At 42.9% G+C, this 13,969-nt stretch overlaps 1 protein-coding gene across 3 annotated transcripts in view; it reads left to right on the top strand.

Moving 5' to 3' along the window:
- Positions 1 to 13,969, top strand: part of LOC141123368 (cytosolic phospholipase A2 gamma-like) — a 214,629-nt gene that overhangs the window by 177,328 nt on the left and 23,332 nt on the right. For all 3 annotated transcript variants that reach the window (XM_073612051.1, XM_073612052.1, XM_073612050.1), the window contains 2 exons: positions 4,581 to 4,631; positions 8,055 to 8,129. In XM_073612051.1, the coding sequence (XP_073468152.1) occupies positions 4,581 to 4,631; positions 8,055 to 8,129 (126 nt within the window). The remainder of the gene's footprint in view (positions 1 to 4,580; positions 4,632 to 8,054; positions 8,130 to 13,969) is intronic.

Here is a 13,969-nt window from a genome sequence, read left to right as displayed (position 1 = left end):
TCATCGGCACAATGGTCTCTACGACCCCCATGGTCAAGTGGTCTCTGTGGAGGTTACGCCCCTTTCAGATGGGGTTCCTTCAGCAATGAAATTCAGGGGGACATCAATTATTCCATCTGCCTAACTGTGATGAGGAACAGCCTCTTTTGTTGGCTTCAGCACAGGAATAATCACTTGCCACTGCATCGCCCCCTTCTGTTACGTACCTAAAGGGTGAGCCCGAATTGCAGAGGATGGCCTCTCCTACGCCTCCGACTCGAGAGCCCCTGATAGTGGTGACAGGGGTGCAGGAGTGCGGAGTGGTATGAGTGCCTGGCAGGATCAACAGCAGAAGGATCAGATGGCCGGCACAGCTGACGGGATGGATCAGTAGACAGGAACTGCAGACTGGACAACTCAGCAGACAGGACAGCAGACTGGATGGATCAGGCAGACAGGTGAGCAGCCTGGATGGCTCAGCAGACAGGCCCAGCAGACTGGATGATCAGCAGACAGGTGAACAGCCTGGATGGCTCAGCAGACAGGCCCAGCAGACTGGATGATCAGCAGACAGGTGAACAGCCTGGATGGCTCAGCAGACAGGCTCAGCAGACTGGATGGGAGTCCAGGATCGTCAGACAGGCCGGGTCGGTAAGCAGGCTGGCAGCAGAGGTACAAAAGGAGCAGGCAGAGGGATCGTCAAACAAGCCAGGGATCAGGTACAGGCAGATAACCGGAATAGTCTCAAAGCAAGCCGGGTCAAAACAGGAGCAGATATCAGGTTTTCAGGGAACACATACACAGAGCTGCAGAGCAAACAGCAATGATGCAAGTGCCAGACAGGTTTAAATAACCCACCAGCCACTAACGAGTGCATGTGCGCGTGCGCATAGACGCCCGCAATCGTGCACCGATGGGTCTAATCTGCCTGTTACTGGCAGGATCTTCATGACACCGTCTCATGGGTCACGGTCACGACCGATGCCAGCGGTGCTGGTTGGGGAGCCCTCTGCATGTCAGAACTGGCATAAGGCAAGTGGAATGCTCGTCTCCACAATCCGGGCTCGAACGTCCTGGAACTTCGGGTGGCCTGGTGTGCCCTTCCATCCTTCTCTCATCTCCTTAAGGGGAGTCAGTGGTACTAAGGATGGACAACATCACTGCAGTTCTTATGTGAGGGGGCAAGGGGGCACTCAGAGCCCCGCCCTGCTCCAAGAGGTCAGATCCATCATGTCTTGGGCCCAGAAGAACCTGGCCAATATCTCGGCAGTCTTCATCCCCGGAGCCCAGAATGTCTAGGTGGACTTCCTGTCCCGCACACAGCTGGACAACAATGAGTGGTCTCTTCATGTGCAGAGGTGCGAGTGGATCCTGTCCCTGGGAGTCGATCCTGAAGTGGATCTATTTGCATCCCCCTGTAACTTCAAGGTCAAGAAGTACTATACTCAAGTCCGTTGCAGCCAGGATTTGGGAATAGATGCTCTGACAGATCAGTGGAGTTTCAACAGGGCATACACCTTTGCCCGATCATCCTCAAGTCCTTACGGAGACTTCAAGCGGAAGCTGTCAAGGTGGTGTTGCTTGTGCCTTACTGGTCAAACAGGCCATGGTTTCCCCTCCTGACCCAGCTCAGCTTCCAGGACCCGGTACCTCTTCCGCTCAGGTCGGACCTTCTTTCTCAGGTGGCAGTCCTGCCTCATTTAGGGATCCAGAGATCCAAGATATCCTCAGCTTCCTTCAATCCGGCCTAGATCTGTCTCTATCCATCAGCTCTCTTATGCCCCGTACACACGGTCGGACTTTGTTCGGACATTCCGACAACAAAATCCTAGGATTTTTTCCAATGGATGTTGGCTCAAACTTGTCTTGCATACACACGGTCACACAAAGTTGTAGGAAAATCCGATCGTTCTGAACGCGGTGACGTAAAACACGTACGTCGGGACTATAAACGGGGCAGTGGCCAATAGCTTTCATCTCTTTATATATTCTGAGCATGCCTGGCAATTTGTCCGTCGGATTTGTGTACACATAATCGGAATTTCCGACAACGGATTTTGTTGTCGGAAAATTTTATCTCCTGCTCTCCAACTTTGTGTGTCGGAAAATCCGATGGAAAATGTCCGATGGAGCCCACACACGGTCAGAATATCCGACAACACGCTCCGATCGGACATTTTCCATCGGAAAATCCGACCGTGTGTACGGGGCATAAGAGTCCAAGTCTCAGCCTTATCGGCCTTCTCCAGAATATCATGGGCTGTTCACCCGCTAATCCAGCAGTTCTTCCATGGGGCGTCAAGACTCAGGCCCCAAAGAAAACCAAGATTCCCCAAATGGGATCTTCCCCTTGTTCTCGACTCATCTGGACTCAGTTTCACAGGGTCTTCCCCACTTTCTATCAAAGACCATTCTGCAAAAGTCACCTTCTTGGTTGCTATCACTTCGGCCAAAAGGGTTTCTGAGATTGGTTCCTTGGGTCATGAAGAACCATTCCTGATCTTTTTTCTGGACCAGGTGATCCTCATCCCTATACTTGGCTCAAATCTGAAAGTCACTTCAGTGTTCCATAAGAACCAATAAATCGTCCTACCTACATTCAGATCTCTAGGGTCCACCGAAGTTCATCCTCTGAATATAGGCGAAATACTGAAGGAATACCTACAAGCTACTTCCTCCTTTAGACGCAGCGAATACCTGTTCATTCTGTACTCCGGCTGTAACAGAGGGAAGCGAGCCTCAACCAGAACGATTGCGACCTGGATCGTCCAGTCCATCCAGCAGGCTTATAGAGCTAAGGGCTTGGTTCCTCCAGAGGCGGTGATGGCACATTCCACCAGGGGTATGGCAGCTTTGTGGGCAGCGGCTCGGCACGTGGCTCCAGACGTCATCTGCAAAGTGGCCTTTTGGGCCTCCATTAATACTTTTATGTCACATTACTGCCTGCCTTCTCCAGCCTGCTTCTCTATCTTCTGTGAACTTTGGGTTAAGAATCCTGTCAGTTAATGGGGCAAAATAAATCTTTTTTGTTCAAGCATACCCACCCCGTGTGGTCTGGCTAGTTATTTTCCACATGTAGGCTGCCATGGAGTCTGTCAGGAAAACTGAAAATTTATTATCAAATACTTACCGTAATTTTCCTTTCCTGATGGACTCCATGGCAGATGGAGTTCCCGCCCATTTGGTCAAAGAGTTGGCTAGTTACAGAATGCAGTCCCTAGCAGTAAGTTCAAATTTATGGGTATGGGGTCCTATAGAATTGGAGAGGAGGTGGGGTTAACCCACACATAGGCTGCCATGGAGTCCATCAGGAAAGGAAAATTACGGTAAGTATTTGATAATAAATTTTCCGTTTCTTTTTTTTGTTGTTGTTGTTTTTGTTATACAATTTTGCAAATAACGAATCTTTCTTCATAAATTTAGGCCAAAATGTATTATGCTCCATTTCTTTGGTCAAACTAACCCAAATCCATGTATATTATTTAGTCTGTAGGAAACTTCCTGAGAGTCCACAAGCTATGGGATATGTATCTGAAAATCGACCAAACCTGATGTACTGACGGCCGATCTCATTTCTTGAGGCCCTGAAATGTCAGGACAGTATAAATACCCCCCGAATGACCACTTTTTTTGGAAAGTAGACAGTCCAATGTGTTTAGTAAGAGGCACGGTGGGTTTTTTTTTGAAAAATGAAGAAATTGTCTGCATTGTTGTGATTGGTCACAGCTAATCACAGAGTACAAATGGGCTGTGATTGGCCCTGTCTGTACCGTGTGATCACTGTAACCAATCACAGCTAGCAAAACAATTGTACACAATGAATGGCATAAATCAAAGCCATTCAATGTTCACAATTGCCATGTGATCTGCTATGATTGGCCACAGCAATTGCATGGTACCGGTAGTAGGCCAGCACACTGATCAGACATCAGCTGTGTCCAGCGGACATACGTGTGAGGAGCATTCCTGGAGGATGTCCATCCAGAGCCATAAAGTTTCCGCCCAGCCGTCATTTGACAATAGGCTGGGTGGGAAGTGGTTAAGGGGTCCCCTCTCGGCTCCAGGGCCATTTGCTGAATTGATGATGGGGCCCCGAGTGTGGTACAATCACCTTTTTTGGTGGCACTGCTCGTGACCACTGCAACAGCTCCCATGTGTAAAACCATGACAGAGTGCCACCTGCAGATAAAACTCAATAATTACAGGAGAGATGTACATTCACATATACTGTATGTTTAGTGATATGATCTGTAACTTAACATTCTTTTCACAGATACATTAGATATACAGCTTGTAGTTATGTTTGACATAATGTACCATTTTATCCATCATGTTGATTAAACCTCATGATGGACAACAAAAGACGGAACTGCAATCATATTTCATGAAGCTTTTAGCATTACAGGCATTATCAGCTACACCATCTACTAAACATTACAGGTTACAATGTAGCAGTATAGAACATTCCATTATTCTTCATATGACATGTGATGAATCGTCCATCCATTCAGAAATACAGTTCCACAGAAAACTGTCTTTTATTCTTCTGTACATGTGACATTTGGGGTGATACTGATGGCATTTTGCTTTATTTTGTCCAGAAATACAAAACAACCTGCAACTTCATTTTTCCTTTTCGGATTCTCTAGAAGGTATGTAATGCAGGAGGACTAATTTATAAGATGAGGCAATACTAATGTCATCTTGTTTTGTATACAACAGGGGTCTCCACATTTTCATATATAAATACATAAGGGGGGGATATGATCACATGTATAAATACATAAGGGGGATATGATCTCCATGCATGAATACATAAGGGGGATATGATCTCCATGTATAAATACATAAGGGGGGATATGATCACCATGTATAAAAAATTAAGGGGGATATGATCACCATATATAAATACATAAGGGGGGGATATGATCTCCATGTATAAAAAATTAAGGGGGATATGATCACCATATATAAATACATAAGAGGGGGATATGATCTCCATGTATAAATACATAAGGGGGATATGATCTCCATGTATAAATACATAGGGGGTATATGATCTCCATGTTTAAATACATAAGGGGGATATGATCTCCATGTTTAAATACATAAGGGGGATATGATCTCCATGTATAAATACATAAGGGGGATATGATCTCCATGTATATATACATGAGGAGGGGATATGATCTCCATGTATAAATACCTAAGGGGGATATGATTACCATATATAAATACATAAGGGGGGATATGATCTTTATATATGAATAGATAAGGGCGAATATGATCTCCATGTATGAATACATAAGGGGGGATATGATCACCATTAGGGATGAGCTTCGAGTTCGAGTTGAACTCATGTTCGACTCGAACATGGGCTGTTCGCAAGTTCGCCGAACAGCGAACAATTTGGGGTGTTCGCGGCAAATTCGAATGCCGCGGAACACCCTTTAAAAGTCTATGGGAGAAAAAAAAAGTGCTAATTTTAAAGGCTTTTATGCATGGTATTGTCATAAAAAGTGTTTTGGGACCCGGGTCCTGCCCCAGGGGACATGGATCAATGCAAAAAAAAGTTTTAAAAATGGCCGTTTTTTCAGGAGCAGTGATTTTAATAATGCTTAAAGTCAAACAATAAAAGTGTAATATTCCTTTAAATTTCGTACCTGGGGGGTGTCTATAGTATGCCTGTAAAGGGGCGCATGTTTCCCGTGTTTAGAACAGTCTGACAGCAAAATGACATTTCAAAGGAAAAAAAGTCATTTAAAACTACTCGCGGCTATTAATGAATTGCCGGTCCGACAATACACATAAAAGTTCATTGATAAAAACGGCATGGGAATTCCCCACAGGGGAACCCCGAACCAAAATTAAAAAAAAAAGACGTGGGGGGTCCCCCTAAATTCCATATCAGGCCCTTCAGGTCTGGTATAGATATTAAGGGGAACCCCGCGCCAAAATTTAAAAAAAAACGGCGACCTGAAGGGCCTGGTATGGAATTTAGGGGGACCCCCCACGCCATTTTTTTTTTTAAATTTTGGTTCGGGGTTCCCCTGTGGGGAATTCCCATGCCATTTTTATCAATGAACTTTTATGTGTATTGTCGGACCGGCAATTCATTAATAGCCGCGAGTAGTTTTAAATGACTTTTTTTCCTTTGAAATGTCATTTTGCTGTCAGACTGTTCTAAACACGGGAAACATGCGCCCCTTTACAGGCATACTATAGACACCCCCCAGGTACGCAATTTAAAGGAATATTACACTTTTTAATTGTTTCTCTTTAAGCATTATTAAAATCACTGCTACCGAAAAAATGTCAGTTTTTAAAACTTTTTTTTGCATTGATCCATGTCCCCTGGGGCAGGACCCGGGTCCCCAAACACTTTTTATGACAATAACTTGCATAAAAGCCTTTAAAATTAGCACTTTTGATTATTCATGTTCGTGTCCCATAGACTTTAATGGTGTTCGCACAAATGTTTTGCCTGTTCGCATGTTCTGGTGCGAACCGAGCAGGGGGGTGTTCGGCTCATCCCTAATCACCATGTATGAATACATAAGGGGGATATGATCTCCATGTATAAATATATAATGGGGGATATGATCACCATGAATGAATATATAAGGGGGATATGATCTCCATGTATAAATAAATAAGGGGGGATATGATCTCCATGTATAAATAAATAAGGGGGGATATGATCTCCATGTATAAATAAATAAGGGAGGATATGATCTCCATGTATAAATAAATAAGGGGGGATATGATCTCCATGTATAATGCATAAGGGGGGATATGATCTCCATGTATAATACATAAGGGGGGATATGATCACCATGTATAAATACATAAGGGGGAATATGATCTCCATGTATAAATATATAAGGGGGGATATGATCTCCATTTATAAATACATAAGGGGGGGTTATAATCTCCATGAATGAATACATAAGGGGAGATATGATCTCCATGTATAAATACATGAAGGGATATATGATCTCCATGTATAAATACATAAGGGGGGATATGATCACCATGTATAAATACATAAGGGGGGTATGATCTCCATGTTTAATACATAAGGGGGATATGATCTCCATGTTTAATACATAAGGGGGGATATGATCTCCATGTTTAATACATAAGGGGGATATGATCACCATGTTTAATACATAAGGGGGGGTATGATCTCCATGTTTAATACATAAGGGGGATATGATCTCCATGTAAATTACATAAGGGGAAGCTATCTGCATGTTTAAATATATTTAGAAATGCCTCCCTGATATCCCAAAACTTAACTGCATATTCCAGATGAGGTCTTACTAATGATTTGTACAGATGATCTCTCAAATCCAATAAGAGCACCAAACAAGCATCCAAGAGTTTAAGATTTTTAATGATAATTGATTCATATCAGGAAATTTCTAGTGCTTTTTAGGGGGCCAAGAACACTTCGCCTTCATCGGGGGGTTAGGAATTTGGACTTGGTAAGAAAATACCAAGTAGATCTGTGATTTACTGATGTATTCATTTTAAGGACTTAGGCCAGTGTTAGGTAATGCAGCAGAAACTTTTTTTTACCCCCCCCCCCCCCCAAACATGATTGAGGAGAAGATATTGAAGAGGAGATATCTTTATATTTTTTTCTAGGCCTCACGAAGGGAAGTTTTGGACACCTAAAATGCGATGCATACTTTTTGGATTGTTCCGCTGACTTTTACTGAAATAAAGTCAGTGGTGTGGCACTTCAATTGTAATGTTTGTTTTTTACACTATCCCACAAGCCAAGGAGATCCTGTGGGGTGTAGAAGCCGTCTTCTCAGAACCAGATCCTTTACATCAACATCGATAATATAAGATGGTAATACCAGTGAGATAACCCTACAGGTCTAACGCTATTTTCCACTTTCTTCAAATATTGGATATTCTCTCCATTTTACATATGTGGGGAAAGATGGTGGTGCCCAGTGAAGTATTTGGCGGGTCATATACATGTGGATCATGTACGCTGTTTTGCACGAAGTTACCGTAATACTCTTGTATTTGTATTGATGGCTTTGATTATTTTATAGTGATGAAGAACATCACATTGAGTCTTGTGAATTTGGAATGGGGAACAACAAACAATTTCCTCTACCAATGCAAAGGTGAGCATACCGTATGTGTGACATTGTAACAAAGAGACATTCTCTAAATCAGAAACTGATTATTGACCACCAGATAGGATCCATAGTTCTAGATGGTGTATGACCTCCCTGACCTTCCAATCTCCAGTTCCAGTAAGGTCAGATTCTTTGACGAGTTACATGAAATTGCCTATTACAGAGATAAGATGGTGGCCAGTCACTTCGAATACTTTCATGCTTTTCATCCAAAACTTTTCTCTGGTTGTGGAGAATTTCAACCTTTTGTTGTTTTTTTTTCCTGTCTATGTTCTCATTGGGGAGATTCACTCTCTCTATTTGCACTGATGACCATTGTCACTAGAAGAAAAAAGTGATTAGAATTCCAACATTTTAACCACTGGAGGACCAGCCACCGCAGTATATTATACTGCGACAGGTTAGCTCTTCTTGGCAAATCGCTGTTACTATACGTCGGCTGCTTTAAGACCACTAGGGGGCACATGTGTGCCCGTGGCATGACGACAGAGCCAATGCGCGTGCCTGGCGGCCTCAATGTCCGCCGGCACCTGAGATTGCTTCTGAGGGAGACAGAATGGAGATCTTTCAATGTAAACAGACAGATCTCCATTCTGTCAGGGGAGAGGAGACTGATCTGTTGTTCATACTAAGTTTGAGCAGTGATCGGTCTCCTCCTCCTGGCAGTCCCATCCCCCCACGGTTAGAATCACTCACTAGGACACACATTTAACCCCTTGATCGCCCCCTAGTGTTAACCCCTTCCCTGCCAGTGACATTTATACAGCAATCAGTGGCTATTTATAGCACTGATCGCTGTATAAATGTCAATGGTCCCAAATAAGTGTCAAAAGTGTCCGATCTGTCTGCCGCAATGTCGCAGTCCCAATAAAAATCGCAGATTACTAGTAAAAAAAATGAATAATAAAAATGCCATAAATATATCCCTATTTTGTAGACGCTATAACTTTTGTGCAAAACAATCAATATACGCTTATTGCGATTTTTTTTTTACCTAAAATATGTAGAAGAATACATATTGGCCTAAACTGAGGAAGAAATTTGTTTTATTTATATTTTTTGGGGGGATATTTATTATAGCAAAAAGTAAAAAATATTGCTTTTTTTTTTCAAAATTGTCGCTTTTTTTGTTTATAGCGCAAAAAATAAAAACCGCAGAGGTGATCAAATACCACCAAAAGAAAGCTCTATTTGTGGGAAAAAAAGGACCTCAATTTTGTTTGGGTACAGCTTCGCACGACCGCGCACTTCTCAGTTAAAACGATGCAGTGCTGTATCGGAAAAAAATGGCCTGGTCATTAATGGGGCAAATTCTTCCGGGGCTGAAGTGGTTAAGGTTGTCACTAAGAGAACCTTTTCAAATGAGCAACTGCCTAGGGCGATTTTTCTTAACAATCCTGTTGTGTCTCTGGGACAGGAAGTTAAACACAAACTGGAAAAAAAAAATCTCTATTCAAAAACAAGTTTTAGCAAGAAAAACATGTTTTGTTTTTGTTTTTCCAAGAAACTGGATATAAAGGGAGTTAGTGCATCTCCAAAAATTACATTGTTCTTAATCTTTTCCCACCCACCCAGCGCTGCCCTTTAACCGTTTCTTAAAGCGGAGTTCCACCCAGAATGGAACTTCCGCTTATCTGATTCCTCCCCCTTCCGGTGCCTCATTTGGCACCTTTCGGGGGGGAGGGGAGAGTGTTTTGACAGGTACCCGGTCCCCATTTCCGTCAGACCTCACTGCGGTGAGGTACATCAGAAGTTGGGCCCCCTCCTCCTTCCCCTGCTGCCGGGCCAGCAAGAGAGCACACATGCACAGTAGGGACCTGGCTGTGAAGCCGCAAGGCTTCACTGACGTGTTTCTTTACCGGCAATGGCGGGCAGGAGTGGCAAACATTGGCTGGGGTGCCGACATCGCTGGATTCCAGGACAGGTAACTGTCCTATTATTAAAAGTCAGCAGCTACAGTATGTATAGCTGCCGACTTTTAATTTTTGGAGGGGGGGACACCGCTTTAAGGAGGGGGGGTGGGATGGACTTCTTGATCATGCCACCACTGTGATTGGCTTTTAGTGGTCACATGATTAGTATCCTTTTATCTTAGCTCCTGATGAAAAAGTAGAGACCAGGGATGAGCCAATGGTTCAGTCCAAAGTTTGGCTGCTCAGGCATTCAGATGAACATCCAAACCTTCTTCTGTCCAGGCAACTGTTCAGCAGGAGCCAGATTTGATATATGACAGTTTCCCACTATCAATAGTTGCTAAGAAGGCATTTATAGTAACAGCTGTTGTCACCGCCAGCACCATTGACTTACATGGCCAGGAATCCCTGATCTCATAAGCTACAGAGTGGGGATAGCAGTGATATCATTGCCCATATATGGCCTCTGACGTCGACCAAATATGGTTGTATATGTTCATTTATAGTCATTATTCCCAGTGTTAGAATATCCCCATGTGCAAAGTTCCCTAATCAACAATCCTCTTCAAGTAATCTTCTCACCAATATCTTAAATGCTCACCAGATAGTAAGACCCCCTCTTGTATAATGGGTCAAATCACACTTGTGCTCAACTACAATCCAGTGTCCCTCTCTCCTCTTCCCTCCATTGCTTGTCACACCTTCTGTTCAATAATTCCTCATGGAAAAACAAAAACCATCATAGAGTGATACTATCAAACCAAAACTGTGCTTCCCCACACTTTGTTTATTGTGCTCACATAAATATGTAGTGACCTCAACACTATGCCACCAACACTCTTCCACCATCAGGTGTCCTCTCATGCAATGCAGCCTCACCACTGCCTTGCAAGCATAATCGGTCTAGAATGCACCCAATCTTCATTCTCCTCTTCTCTGCCACCTTCTCCAGAGTCACCATTCCACCTCATAAAAAAGAGCTTCCAATAGTGTAGTATTTTTAAGTAAAAACATATATTTTTTTCCAGTATGCTTACATGTACAAGGGAAAGATCACACATCCATTAAAAGATGGCCACACTGCAAATTCCGGTCCCTGCTCTTGATAAAGTCTAATGGAATGAAAGGTGTTGAGAATGTGAGGTCATCACAGGCAACAGAAGTGTGTCACAGGAACCAGAATTTGTGGTGCGGCCATCTTTGTGGCACTAGATGGCGCTGATGATATAGAAACCACACATAATAGAGGAAGTGTGGGAATTTTCATCCTGATTGTACCGATGTTTGTCCTATTCACACAACAAACGTTTTATACATCGGCCTCTTACTGTCTCTTCTGCATTAAACAGCCCGCAGTGTCCACTTTAATAAAACCTGTAGATTTAAAAATCTTATAAATGACTTTAACAACCTAAAGTTTGTGTGAGATTTTTGTGTATGGCTTTACATGTTCTCTCATCTGGAAATTCTGAAAATATTAGTAAGAGTGTCTCTATTTTTTTAACTTAAAAAAAAATGATGAGACAATAGAATGTTTACAAGTGCACCTGAACATGTTTTGACTTTCTTTTGTTTGATATTATTATTATTTTTCCTTTCACTAAGTTTTTATTGGATTTTATAGTTTCACAATAGATATGAGAAAACAGTAGAGTAAAGGCACTTATTACACTGTGCACAACCTGGTACATGAGCTCAAATCCCAGTAAACAATTTTTCAACAAAGAGCTTGCTCAAGTTAATAATATGGAATAGGTAGTGAAGAGAAGATAAAGATAGTAACATAAAAACAATTTGACAATTCAACAAACACAGTCAGATACTATCCTGTCACGTTGCAATCATGTAAAGAGTGGTGTCAATGGTCTGAGAGCTTCAAATACCCCACCAGCCAAGGATGCCATTGGTCAACAATGGCCGAGTATTTACCAATACTGAACGCAAAGAGTACTTCATTTGTACCATGTGTATTTGTCGTTTGGATAACCACCTCTATAACCGGGACTTTAGGTTCCTTCTAGTGTCGAACTATGGTAAAGCATGCTGCCAACAGAATATGTGATACCAAGGTTCGAGATGCAGGAAGAATAGACTCTATTCCCAGGGATTGTATTGCCATACTTGGAGTTGCTGGAATATTCAGTCCTAGAACCAGAGTAATGAGATTAAAGACTTGGGGCCAATATTTAGACAGTCTAGGGCAAAAAGATATAATATGTATTAAGGTCCCGGGGCCTCCACAATCTCTCCAGCAGTTGGGAGATGTGTCTGGGGTGTATATAGAAATTCCATGTGGTGTTAGGTACCAGCTCATCAAAATGTTTTGGGTCAATTCCCATAGGTTGGTGCTTTTTTAGAGGCGTATGTAGCACTCAAGGCCCTCTTCAACCGCTCAGTGGGTAGGGGTAAGACAGAAGTTGTTTCAGGCCTCCATTAATGCTTGAATACTAGGAGCAACCATGGATTCCAAACATGGTGGATAAGGACTTGATACCAAATAATTATAAAGGTTCTCTCCCCGTACTTAATACTGCTCCAGTTCTATCCATAAGGTGATAGGGCAAGGAGCAAACCAACCTTTCAATTGTGCCAGGATTGAAGATAAGTAGTAGTCCTGAATATGAATATGGCCTACTCCTCCTGCCTAGATTTAATAAGCCTACTAAATGCACAATATGCTTTCTTTCCCTGCCAGAGATATTTATTTAAAGTAGATTGTAAGGATGAAAAGAAGTCGGTACAGGAATGGGTAACGTTCTGAACAAATATAACAATTGTGGAAGTAATTGCATTTTTACAGGCTGCTAAGCGTCCAGACCATGATAGGTAATTTTGGGCCAATTTACAGTGCCTTGAAAAAGTATTCATACCCCTTGAAATTTTCTACATTTTGTCATGTTACAACCAAAAATGTAAATGTATTTTATTGGGATTTTATGTGATAGACCAACACAAAGTGGCACATAAATGTGAAGTGAAATGAAAACGATAAATGGTTTTCAAAATTGTTTACAAATAAATATGTGAAAAGTGTGGGGGAGCATTTGTATTCAGCACCCTTTACTCTGATACCCCTAACACAAATACCCCTAACACAAAATGAACAAATAGCATCATGAAGGCCAAGGAACAACAACAGACAGGTCAGGGATAAAGTTGTGGAGAAGTTTAAAGCAGGGTTAGGTTATAAAATAGCATCTCAAGCTTTGAACATCTCATGGAGCTCTGTTCAATCCTTCACCTGAAAACAGAAAGAGTATGGCACAACTGCAGACCTACCAAGACATGGCCGTCCACCTAAACTGACAGGCCGGGCAAGAAGAGCATTCATCAGAGAAGCAGCCAAGAGGCCCATGGTAACTCTGGAGGAGCTGCAGAGATCCACAACTCAGGTGGGAGAATCTGTCCATAGGACAACTATCAGTCGTGCGCTCCGCTGATCTGGCCTTTATGGAAGAGTGGTGAGATGAAAGCCAGTTGAAAGAAAGCCATAAGAAGTTCCATTTGCAGTTTTTGCGAGAAGCCATGTGGGGGACACAGCAAACATGGAAGAAGGTGCTCTGGTCAGATGAGACCAAAACTGAACTTTTTGGCCTAAAAGCAAAATGCTGTGGTGGAAAACTAACACTGAACATCACTCTGAACACACCATCCCCACTATGAAACATGGTGGTGGCAGCATCATGTTGTGGGGATGCTTTTCTTCAGTAGGGACAGGGAAGCTGATCAGAGTTGATGCGAAGATGGTTGGAGCCAAATACAGGGCAATCTTAGAAGAAAACCTGTTATGCCCTGTACCAGGCATGTACTGGCCATTGGGACTACAGGGAGTTTCCCGGTGGGCCGATGGCTCAGTGGGCCGATTTCAGTGACAGTGGACCGCTGCCTCCCTCCAGTCCTCTGTCCCCCCCC

This window comes from Aquarana catesbeiana, linkage group LG01, assembly GCF_042186555.1.
Source record: "Aquarana catesbeiana isolate 2022-GZ linkage group LG01, ASM4218655v1, whole genome shotgun sequence".
Lineage (NCBI taxonomy): Eukaryota > Metazoa > Chordata > Amphibia > Anura > Ranidae > Aquarana > Aquarana catesbeiana.
The sequence above is the reverse complement of the archived record's forward strand: the minus strand, read 5'-3'. Positions and strand labels throughout refer to the sequence as shown.